Genomic DNA, 12,264 nt, shown 5'->3' with positions numbered 1-12,264 from the left:
GAAGTTATTTGCTAGCAGACCAAAGGGGAATTTGACTTTTAATGAAAAAAAAAATATTTTAATATTGGATTTAAAAAACTTGTGAGATTTTTTTTAAAATTTAAACTATTTCTCATCTAATGATTACTGTTTCAAAATATATGATTTATTGCTGATGATCCAGCTTTTATCTGAATGTTCCTGGGTTACATCTGGCACATCCATCTTCTTCAGCAAAAATAAAGTAAAGCGTCAGAGGATAAAGGAGSATAGGAGGAAACCTCTACTGGTGGAAGAACTAGTTAGCTGTGAAAGGCCTAGAAGCTTCTTTTAGAAAAGCTCAAATTGTAAATAGCTCAGTTTATTTTCCTTTTTGAACTCTGTTTCGCTCAAATTTTTATCACAGCTTTTAAAAAGACATGGTCTTTATAGACTTCCCTGTGCAGCACACAATCTTCCAAGGTTCAGACAACACTCCTTGCCYCCCATAAAAAATTCAAAAATTCAATATATAAGACACCTGGAATCAGATGGGGGAAGGTTGAAGAGCAAATATGCAAAGTACTAAAGTAAGGTGAAGAGAGAAGGCACACAGGAGCAAAAACATCCTAGATCGTACTCTGTTTGTCACAGGAGGAGATTTTAAGGATAGATGAATACAGGTGGGCGGGAAGGAGGACATCGGGGAGAAAAGACCAGGGAGTGAGAGTATAATAAAACTACAACCTTAAAGGAAACTGGGACAAACAGTGGTAACTTGTCCTATTGTAATTATGGACAAACTGCTCTTCTCAAAGTTACTGCAGAATCCCTCTGGCTGTGAAATAAGGTTCAACTGTGATTTAGAGTAGATTAGGGCTRGTCTGGAGGATTTACTACCGCCTCTTCCTGATCAGTTAAATCCCACAAGTGTGTTGATTTTGAGACAAAGACTCAGTATGTGTATTAGGTAAATCAGCAGTTGGGAGAGAAGGCTCCTCACACAGCGTTTGAGCAGCACAAGCTAAGAGTGGCTGGCGAGATGGCTTTGCTTTTTGCTTGCAATCCTTCCTCTCCCACAGGCTGGAGCTACGGTGGTCTCGGATCGAAATGTTACAGACTGAATATGAGGTGTGTGAAAACATGGGAGTGGTGTCTCTGAAAATCACCAGGGCAGGACACTCAGTGGAATCTGCCTTTATAACAGTGAAGGTAAAGCCAAAAGCCAACATCCTTACTTAATAATAAGTGCAGCCTGTCATTTGGTTCCTGAGACCTAATGATAATTCAGTAATAATCAGAGAGGCCATGTGATTCAATCCAGACTTACTGGAACATTGTCCTTCTGCTACAGATGGCTGAAACATTTCCAACAAAATTTTTTTTGGGTTTTAAGTAGAAACATCTGTTAACCAAACCTAGAATGTTTTAGAGCAGTATTTCAGTTTTCATGAAAAACCAGAGCAGGCGGTTTCCTCCGGCATTGTGCTCAGAAACTTGGTTTCCAGGATCTGGCCCTTTAAAATCCAGGTTTTGGCAATCTGGGCCTTGGGACTTCTGTTTTGCCTTCTCAGGCTGGTGGAACCCGGGAGCTGCAGGGGCCTCAATTTTTCAGCCATGGCAAACTTCCCTGTTTCTCCCATTACTGCTCACAGCCTGGGAAAACCCCCAAAATCCTCAGTCAAAAAGACTAGACTGAAAGCTGCAGGTTATAATTTTGTAAAACACGTTTTGTGCGCTTTGGCTTCACAGATTTTATCTTTCCTCATAAAATGGAAATTCCAGAATTTTATCATCTCCTCTTGCTAGACAAACACTATTTTTTCCCCTCACAGTTTCTCAGGCTTATAGCCCTAATTAGAAACATGGTTTTGATTTTTTTTTTCTACTGAATTCAGTAGTCAGTTACTGACTCCATCAGGCACCATCCTGTCCTATCCTTCACAGACTCAAGTGATTCTACTCTAGAAATCACCTGCATAAACAGACCAGTGAAATTGATTCTGGCATGGAGAGCCCAATGTGGAAATTGATGTCCTCTGGTGGTCTCCTATGAAAATCCAGGGAGTTGCTGGAATCCCTACATTTACATGTGTAGGGTTCATGTCTATCCTAATGCGTCTTTGGGGATAACAGACAGCTCTGTGTGTAAATGCTCCTTTCAAGCTATCACAAGGGGCCAGATAGGAAAATGTGGCCACGTTGTTGCTGCTCTCTGAGATGACAGGATGTGCCTGTCCATGAGCCAGCTACAGTAGGGTCCCCAGGCATGGTGAACAGCAGTGCTGTCTGGTGTTGTCAATCTGAGAGAGAAAGAGCAAAAGCATAAGATAAGCAATTTTTTTTTATTATGTATTTTTTCAAGCCATGAGGAAGGACAGAATGACAGTGGCACATGACAAAGTTTATTCTTTGTGTCTTTATCTTTTTTTTCCAGCCTGAGGATATGTATGGGTTGCCCTGTGTATTTGAGACATGCACAGTACCTTCGGCCGCAGCAGAATTCAGTGGTTTGGTGAAATGGATCATGGCATGGAATTTACTGTTTGATTTCTTCTCAGGTCAATGAAATATCTGCTAGGCTGGGAAAGGACTTTAGAGTGACTCCCTCCAAGCTTGTTCAGTTTGATCCAGGTATGAAATAGGGCACTGAATAACTCTAAAATTAATTCACTGGTTTTGAAAGAGTAAACTCTTTGGAGAGTGCAATCTATTACATATTTGTAGATAGAGAAGCGGAATAGTATTTAAGATTTGGGCTCATTTTCTGGAAGTGCTTCCTTAGTGAATTGGTATCATTATTACTTATCATGAGATGGACTACAGTCCTCTTACATCAGTTAAAATATCAAGTGTTGAAATTATCCTAATCTCCCAGCAACTAGGCTGGATAGGACTCACCCTGAGCTGAGCTGTGAGATGCTTTAAAGACTTCAGTCATCATAGGTAAAGTCCAGCCCAAGTCAAATTTAGACAAAACCAAGTAAAATTTATGTTATTCAAGGTGTTCATAATGCAAGCCTGAAGTTACTCAGAGAAGGAACTAAGAAAAACAACTGTAAGATTTGTCTAAAATCTTAAAAACCTAAAAGGTTGCACTTCAATCTTACACAGTTTTTGATTCATTTGCAGGCATTTTAAGTAACTGTCCCATCTCTAAAATTAGGCTTTTAAGATTAAAATGCTATGATACATTTTCTCTTGAAAACTGCAGTGGAAGTCCTAAATCTATGTAATGTAGTGCAATTTTGCACATCTACAGCAGCTTTTTGTTACAGTGTATGCACTTCAACTGAGTCATCATTGCCCAGGAACAAATTTAAACTTAATATTATTTGGAAGAACAGCAGGAGTCTAGTCAGTCGGTAGGAACAGAATAGCAAACACAATCTATTCTGTTCTAGCTGCTGACTTGTTAATTAATATATTTCTTTGACATCCTGATTGATTGAAATAGCACTTGCAGAGTAATTAAAATATTTATTTCTGTTAGGAGTGTCAACCAAGATGTGGAATATAGCAATTACCTGTGATGGATTAGAGGAAGATGATGAAGTCTTTGAAGTAGTTCTGAACTCCCCTGTGAATGCTGTTCTTGGCACACGGACAAAAGCTGTAGTGAAAATTTTGGACTCAAAAGGAGGTATTCTCTTTTGATCTTCATGATTAAGAAGATGGGACAATCTTGGCTAAGTATCTACCTATTTTCAACCACAAGTTGTTCCTAACACTCCCTGTTAGATCAAACTGCTTGATTTCTTTTTAGAGAAGACACGCTTGACAGTTGCAGACCCTTTATTTTCTCACACAATCATATGCATCCTCTCAGGAAACACAGCATGGAGAAAGCAATGAGCACAAAATGAGAAAAGTGCCAGGAAAGAAACCACTTTTCACAACAACATGAGTTCAGTTCTCATTTATTAAAGTGGGAAAAATTTGTTTTAGCTCCATTAGAACTTTTTTTCCAGTTATAATTTAGTAGTTGTTGCATGCCCTGTAAAAGAGATTTATTTTCCTCTCAAAAAAGAAACCCAACAAATTAACTAATCTCTTAGCAATATATTTTCCAATGATTAAAAACTACAATCCACAACTTTACAGCAAACAGCAATGATCATTACAAAGTTCAGGCTTTTAAGAGAGCACTATTATGTCTTTTTCAGTGATCAAATGTGGTGTGCCTAAAATCACACCAAAAAAAGAGGCAACTGTAGAAACAGAAACATAGAAAAAACTCTAGAAAAATAGAAATAACTAGCAAAGCAACTGAGTTCTGTCACAGCTGAAGAGTATTTTTCCTTCTGGTGTTTAGTGAAACAATATTTTAAATATCCATGTTGCAACGAATTAGGCTTCAGGTTAGTGTAAATCAGCAGCTAATTGACACAACGGCCTTATCAAAACAACAGTGTCCTAGGTTTCCAAAAAGAATTTTCTCTGAATATAAAGGAAGTATCACCAATAGCAGTTAAAAATAACTGTATATCCCTGACCAAAAAACCCAGAACTTCAAACCCCAGTATTAGCATGAAAACAGGTATTTTCAGCAGATTCTTGGTTGACATTCTAACCTGTGGATAGATAGATGCACCACATATAAAAACATACAGGTAGTAGCTGCAGTTATAGTCATAGATAACCCCAGAAAAGGAGGTGACAGAACAAACAGCAAATCAGCTACATCAAGTGAAAGAATCATCCGACTTTTAAGGACAAGCTGTTTATGTGCCCATGTCAACGTGACCAGTTATCTGCTCATGCAGCTAGAACTGACCATCTGCCATTTTTTATGCTTTCAGGTCAATGCAGCTATTCCCATTCTTCTGGCCAAAGCAAGCATGACTTTTGGGGGAGAGGCACGCTCTTTCCAGTTTCCTCAGGGTCCTCAGCACCTTCCAGACCTGGCAATGTTTACTTGGAAGGGATCCCACTGCCTCCTTCCAAAGGGATGAGAGAGCATGAAGGGGGCCTGCAGCAGGAGCACAGCTTGGTGAATCGGTCAAGGACCAGGCTGAGAGTAACTGGAAATGGCAGAATAGTAAGAYGCTTCTGTAGTTCAGTGATAGACTGATTTGTGATGTTATGTCTTCATTTAATTGTCGTATTTTTCAGCAATCCTATCTGAACACTCAATACATTTAAACTACATGAGTTCGCTCTGAGTCAGACCTGAGTACTATTTAAAAAAAACTCTAAAGAAAAACCCCAAAACAATCTGATTTTGAGGATCCCTGTATGCAAGAGAGGAATAGACACAAGGCTGAGGGGAGGAAACAGGCACCAAGCAACTTCAGCAATTTTGAAGCTTCTAATCTTGTAAAAATTATGGGTAAATTAGAAGAAAGAATTTGGTGGAACCAGACAAATWTATAGAAACGTACATATGGTATTGAAGTCCTCAAGCTGAAAATACTGTTTTATATAAACAGGCAATAATTATTTAAAACTTGTCCACTGATTTTCCTGCTTAAACTATATTAGGTTAGCTGGGTATTTAATAACTTTCTACTATTGTGACCTTCAAAGTTATTGGAATCTGTTTTTATGAACACTGAACATTACACTTGTAATTTGTGCTTTTTAATGGCTCCTTTCAGAAGTAATATGTTTCTATTGTGGAAGAGAAAGAACGAAAATCAAGACATGCTCTGCATCATTTATAACCTCATTGTAAATGTTACATGAAGTGGTTTTTTTTTTTTTCTATAATGCAAGAATATACCCATCTCATTCTGCTGTTCTACATTTTTCAGGTTCGTCCTTCATCTGTATTTAGAAATGAAACAGATGTGATTTTCAAAGTAAGAGTATTATGGGTATTGGTTAAACATTTCTATGATTTCTTTCTGATTCTGTTCTTTTCAGGCTTTATCACTCTAAATAATTTGTTATGAGCAATCCTTTATTTTTCTATGTATCTCCTTTTTCTTTGGTATAATTTCCCTTGATTTGCAAGTATTTGATAATTTGTATTATAAGTATCTTTTATTATTTATTTAGTTTATTTAAGAGTTGCCTGTATGTACTAACCCTATCTTTTCCTCTGCTGTTCTTTCTTGTGTGTATGATAATATAAAATAAAGTATCACGGGATTGTATCACTCAAAATAGAGGATGACACCTCCTCAGCTGAAACCAACAAGAAGGCACAACCACAGATAAATGTCATGTCCTCTAGCAAGACAGAAATTCCACAGGCTGATAAAGCAGAACTTGCATCTGAACCAAGATCGAGACATAAGGTATGAAACCTTTCCTTCCTTGGGCATTTTCACCATCTGTTTTCAGTCGTGCTGTTTTCCAAAATGATTTAACACCTAGAAGAGTTTTCATGGCATAAAATTTTAATATAAGAACTAATTAATCTGTTTCATTTCRCTTATTTTGTTCCACTTATTTTCCTTCAAATGTTCAAATGACATTTTCTCTTTCCAGGACTTTTACTCTTTTCAAAAGGCCTGCACACCTGATTTAAAGGGTCTCTTGCATTATGAAGAAAGCACTCAAAAGCTGTTTCAGTGTGATGGGATGACATGGAAATTCTGGAATTCCCAAAGCAAGGTAAAAATGTAGCCATGTATATGTATCAAAATTCAAGTATGGAGTCTATGATCGTGATACCCTAAAGCAAAGGACCTTCCTGTAGCTATTATTTACTTGAAGAGGGAATAAGTGTTGTCCAGAGTCTGGTTTGCCTTCAGCAGAACAAAACTTTCCCAGAAGTATGACAAGGACTTAACTGTTGGGGTTGSCTTTCCTCTCTGCCATCCACAGGTGCTCCTGTGGACATCACTAGTGTCTTGGTGCTTGTGACAATGTGGACATAATGCAGTAGGTGAATGAAGTTTGTGAGAGAATGGGTGGAAGTTAGTAAAATAAGCTTACTTAAGTATTCTGGATATACATTCCTTTCACCACTTAAGATGTCATGCTGAATTTTGTTGCACTGCATTCCCTGCATGGACTGCACGAGACAGAAAATTGCATCCAAACTAATAAAAAACCTTTAGAAGGTTTTTGGAATTGAAGTGTACTGTCACTATTAAAGCTACTAATTATAACTTGTAGGCTTTTCTATCAGGCATTATGTATTCAAAACTTTTAAACAATGTTGTAGCTTTATTGATACACACCAAAATTCACGCTCAGTTTAATTCTGGGCACTCTCTGTGCACAGACAGAAGTCTGTTTTGTCTTTTCCTCTTTTATTTTAGGAGGTATCCATGAAGAACTGTCCCTCTGGATGGAGTTATCATGAGGGTAGTTGCTACTTCCTGGTAGTGAATCATAAGGTCACCTGGAACACTGCTGCTCGGGCTTGCAGAGAACAGTAAGAGAACTCCATGTGTTTGCTATGCACTGCTGTTGCCCTGAGCTGAATACTGCTTGAGGCCAAATTTATTTGGATAAGCCCAGCTTTAGTTTTTCTGCTCTCCAAAAAATTGAACAAGTCCTGGGATTCGGACCTGTTGGAAGATAAAAATRTTAGTCTCACAATGTTTCAGGTTGTGAGGCTATCTTAAACACAGAATRAATTCCCAAAGCTGTCCATCTGCAGTGAGGATACTTTCCTAATGGGAGAGTTAGTTTGGGAGAAGAGAAATACAGTAAAAGCTCAGAATTTCATCTTCTCTTACAAGGAAGAGTCCTTGGCTCTACCTCCACATGATAACAGCAATGGAAAAATGTTGCCAGCTCTTGTGTGCCTCACTATACTCTTCTGAAGATGCAGCTTTGAAGATTCTCTAACTACTTGAAAACTTTGACATTCAATTTAACAGTACATTTCTGACTTTTAAAGGATATAATAATACTAAAACCAACACTAATTCTAATGATAGTTGTCTCAAAGTTGGAGACAAATAAAAAACCTGCCACTCTTGCTTTTTGGACCCTTGCATTGGGATTTTAGTTTTAAGAGTACAAGGATAGTGCTGGAAGAAATGTTAGCTCTGGTAACATGAAGCTTGTCCTAGGATAGGCAGGCTATGTACCTAGTCCYGAATTGTGAGCACCAGGTTAAAAAACATTCTGAAAAAATAGGAGGAGGTTGAACAGACCTCTCCATTACTTCATGAAAGGAAAATTGAAACAAGGAAGAACCGGAAATGATAGAAACAGAGTATGTTCCATAAGTAGTGGAAGGACATGTTGGAAACGTGAATCATGGCCAAGCATGCATAACAAACATTGATTCATTCCACTCAGTTATGCCAGATTATGTTGACTTGGTAACATGCAAAAGAAAAGTCTTGATTCTAATACCTCCCAGCTGATAGTCTTTACTAAAATGTAAATGTTAGTGCTCTTGTGAGCTCAGCCCAAATTTTACGTTATTACTTGGTTTAATTAAAATTTCCTGAAATTGTTTGTTATTACCTGCTTTTATTATGTTACTTGTTAGCAAACAAAGCTATAAATTGTGAATATTTTAATATTCTTTTTTTTTCTGAAGGCTTCAACATTTAATTGATCCCTTGGGACCACACAACACTCTACTGGGAGGTATTTTGAATCTCCTAAAAGASTGTGCTCTTGGTGACCCATATTTTTTGCAGGCACTAACTTCTTGATTAAGGCTATAGTGTGCAATATGGATATTAAACTGAATAAAAGTAAATAAATGTAAGCAAGAGTAATTAAATGACAATGTCAGAAAAACCACACAAAAAATCAAGGCATGCCACTGAATCCACATGGAAATGAATCCTAGGATGATGATAATTCAGCCATACCAGCATAGATTAAGAAAGACTTATCCCRGTAAATGGAACACCTGGAACTGATTTACAAAAGTACAATTCCAGGAACACGGTGAAATGTGTTACAAGAACATATTAAATTGTGCTTTTTCCCAGCACCTCCAGCAATCAACACCATCACTAATTATAGTGTTTCAGTTATTAATACTAATTCTGTTGATAACTAAATGTTTCCAGCAGAGAAACAAAACTAGCATAGAGGTCAGTCCTCCATTTTAAAGAGATCAMACAAGCATTAGATATTAAATGAAAATATTAGAACTTAATTTCAGTGAATCAGCCACCTTTCCTGAAAAAATAATATTACTGCAAAAATGGCATCATTTTATGCTACTATTCATCTTGCTGGAATTTCCATAGTACAGAACAGGGAAAAGAGCACAAGCATTGTTAAAGTTGATTCACTAACAGTCTCCAAGTAACCAACTTCCTACCCTTTTTGAGACAACCTTGCTATCTTGAATTGATGGACTTGGGAACAGGCTATCCAAAAAGTATACAGAAGTGGGCAGGCTTGAGAGTGTATGGAGAAGGACCACGAAGGTGACCAAAGGACCATAAAGGCTGCCATGTGAAAAAAGAAGGCTTAGGGTGCCCTTATCTGTGTTAGAGAATTTGTTAGAGTATTTGAAGAGTGGCTTCAAAGAAGATGGGGACTCYTTTTTGCAAGGAGTCCCATGGAAAAGATGAACAGCTATGGGAACAAGTTACTCTGGGGAAGATTCCAGTAAGACTCAAGGAAAATTTTTTTCATARTGAGATCATCCGTTAGAAGAATCTCCCCAGGGATGTGGTGGATTCCCCAATATAAGACAGTTTCAAGGTACAGCTGGCCTATCTTGTCTGGACCATGCTTTTGCTAAGAAGGGTTGGACCTGATATTCTATGATTCTGTTCTATCAAAGTAATGCTATCAATTTATTGTGGAAGCAGATGTAGTCTGGACATARCTGTATATGCATGGACTAATGCAGACCTTATTGAATTTCTACAGACATACATTACATCCATTTGTTGCAGGTGCTATACAACCCTTTCCTTTAATTTCCATATGCAAGGGTAGAAACAGACACAAATATGTACTTTCCTGACGAGTGGCTACAATATGCAAGTTTCTGTTTGTCCGTGTCAAACTGAGGATGAGGGGGCAGGGAAATCTYAGTTAATTGCTGTGAAAATTTTGCATTATTTCTAACCCTTCTCTGATACATTGGAGAGAAAGGTGGTTTAAGAACTCACTTTTCTAGCCTTGTTTGTATGCGTAAAGAGGCTCTTGGCAATGTGAAGGGAAGCATCTGGGGGATATTATGGCTGAGTGATCCCACAGCAGCCTGATTTAGAAACAATTTTGATGATTTATGCCACATGTCTTGTTTATCCAATAGGAACATGTTCCAATAGGAACTCCCCAAGGGTCAGTACAGGAGGGCTCACTTGAATGTGAGATGGTTTCACTGCTGCCACTGAAGGGATGGAAGCACTGSATAGACAGAACCCACAGTTGTGTCTTTTGCCTTACTAATCATGTTAGACCTTTTCCTTTTTTGAAGCTGAACATGTAATTAAAGCTCAAATGATTAGATTTCAGGTCCTTTGCTGCTAGCTGAGGCAGGACATGTTATTTTGTTTAGTAGTACTATATTAGCTACATGTGGGCTCAGTCCTTGGGAATCACAGGCAGAATCACATCTGAAGTAATAAATTAGATCCTTCATGATGGCTCAGTGTTCCCTAGTGCAAAGCAGAACAGCAGCTCTCCTCTCCTGATRCTGGTTCTCTAAGTACTGGTTTAATTCATGTTATTAAACTCCAGCCCAGGGATCCAGATACCCAGAGCAATTTTAAAGGCCTTGTGTGTGATGACTTTCAACTGCCAGTCTGGAAGTGCAGGGCTCCTGCAAGCTCTGAATCATGTCTGCCACTCTCATCTGAATGTTCTGAATACCACGAGGTGTTGTGAGCAACACCAGACACCTCTTTCAAGGCATTGGGATAACTCCCTAGGTGACCAAACAAAAGACTGAGATTAGCATGGCCTCTCAGTCTCCACCCACCCCCTTCAATATCAGTATAGGACTGGATTTACTACAGCAATTCAAATAAAATGTTTTGCTCTATGGAGATCTTCATATTAGTTAAACATATTTTGCTGATATAAAATCGACCAAAATGGTACAAGACTCTAAAATGTATTGGATAATTTAATGGAAAATCAGTAAAGTCTTTGTGCTAATACTTCAAGATCAATTGCTGCCCAAAATCTTTTCCTTACTTTGTGCAACTGCTCTAAGATAAAAGACGCTTTTGACTCAATAACAAAAATTTTAAATCAGTCAAGAACAATTTCAAATGGATATTTTAGCACAGAAAAAAGTGATGTGTGTAGATTTGTTGTGGCTGCTTTTGGTTGGTTTTTGTTTGGTTTGGTTTTGGTTTTGTTTATTTTTTTTTCCCTAATAAGGCTTTATAAGCCCTTATCTTGAATAATTTACTTAAGGAAGTGATAGGTGTACACAACTCCTTCAATAACATTATCTTGTAATTTCCGGTGTCTGACGCTATGCCTCRAGGTTCAGTAAGTAATATTATCGGAAGTGGTATGTTCTTTCAGGATGGTTCTCATTTCCCTACAATACATAAACCCCCTAACTAGGTGTAACAATTGGAACAGTTGTTCTCTCTTCAGTAATATGCTTCTCAAGCTGTATTTAGAAAGCACTCTGACAGAGAAAAGATTAGATAACATAATTACTGCAGTGCTTTCCTTTCAAAGTGCTGCAGTCTTTCTTTGGTACATGGATTGAGGTAAAAATCTGAAACTTATTGCTCAGACCACCCCTGTATGTCATAAATTATAGAGCAGTTACTGACATGCATTGATGCTTTTTGGTTTCACATTTTCTAAGAAAATCAAATCAATACCAGGAGTAAGATATGCTTACCTAGAGCAGATTGCTTAATTCCTAGGTTTTGAGTGTCCTCAAACAGTACCCAGATAAAATGCTTGATTTTTGTTCTTGCTCACCTGCTAGTGATACCACAAAGACTGATGCCCAAACCTCTTCTGAGGGCCAACTTTGGTCAGTGCAACCATGGTCACTGTGAAGGTGAATGGAATCCTGTCGCTGAAGCAGTTAGCCTGGGTGGGCATCCTGAATTAATTAGGCCTGCTTTCCTGGACAAAACTTTCCAACARCATTTGGCAATGTAACAGCTTTGCTCCCAGCTCAGTGGACATTCTGTGCCTGGCAGATGGGCCCAGAAAGGTGGGAGCATGTCACCCTTGGGACATACAGGCGCTTCCTACCATGGTGAGAAGCACAGCTGGAGCCCTGCTGACACCTTCACAGAGTGTCCTGAGGGCTTACCCGACCCCTACCAGACAGTTCTGAGGCCATTCTGCCACACTCTGGGTGAGGGCTGTGTAGGCAGGGGCCAGCGAGACATTTTACATGCTGCTCTCTGGTGGCCTGGTGGCCCCGACAGGCCCCATGTCACTGCACAGTGCTTGCCCCGGGTGGCTGTGACTGCATGGGCCAGC

The 12,264-nt window shown here is 38.6% G+C and overlaps 1 protein-coding gene across 1 annotated transcript in view; it reads left to right on the top strand.

Annotated features, from left to right (window-relative positions):
* The window catches only part of FREM1 (FRAS1 related extracellular matrix 1), a 64,327-nt gene that overhangs the window by 45,997 nt on the left and 6,066 nt on the right, over positions 1-12,264 (top strand). The window contains exons 28-35 of the mRNA XM_057374504.1: positions 1,041-1,170; positions 2,520-2,592; positions 3,452-3,601; positions 4,761-4,999; positions 5,715-5,762; positions 6,045-6,203; positions 6,397-6,522; positions 7,176-7,291. Coding sequence (XP_057230487.1) covers positions 1,041-1,170; positions 2,520-2,592; positions 3,452-3,601; positions 4,761-4,999; positions 5,715-5,762; positions 6,045-6,203; positions 6,397-6,522; positions 7,176-7,291 — 1,041 coding nt within the window. The remainder of the gene's footprint in view (positions 1-1,040; positions 1,171-2,519; positions 2,593-3,451; positions 3,602-4,760; positions 5,000-5,714; positions 5,763-6,044; positions 6,204-6,396; positions 6,523-7,175; positions 7,292-12,264) is intronic.

This window comes from Malurus melanocephalus, unplaced genomic scaffold (assembly GCF_030028575.1).
Source record: "Malurus melanocephalus ecotype Western Australia unplaced genomic scaffold, MMel_1.1 scaffold_227, whole genome shotgun sequence".
In the NCBI taxonomy this organism is placed as follows: domain Eukaryota; kingdom Metazoa; phylum Chordata; class Aves; order Passeriformes; family Maluridae; genus Malurus; species Malurus melanocephalus.
Note: the sequence above shows the minus strand (reverse complement) of the source record. Positions and strands in the feature narration are given on the sequence as shown.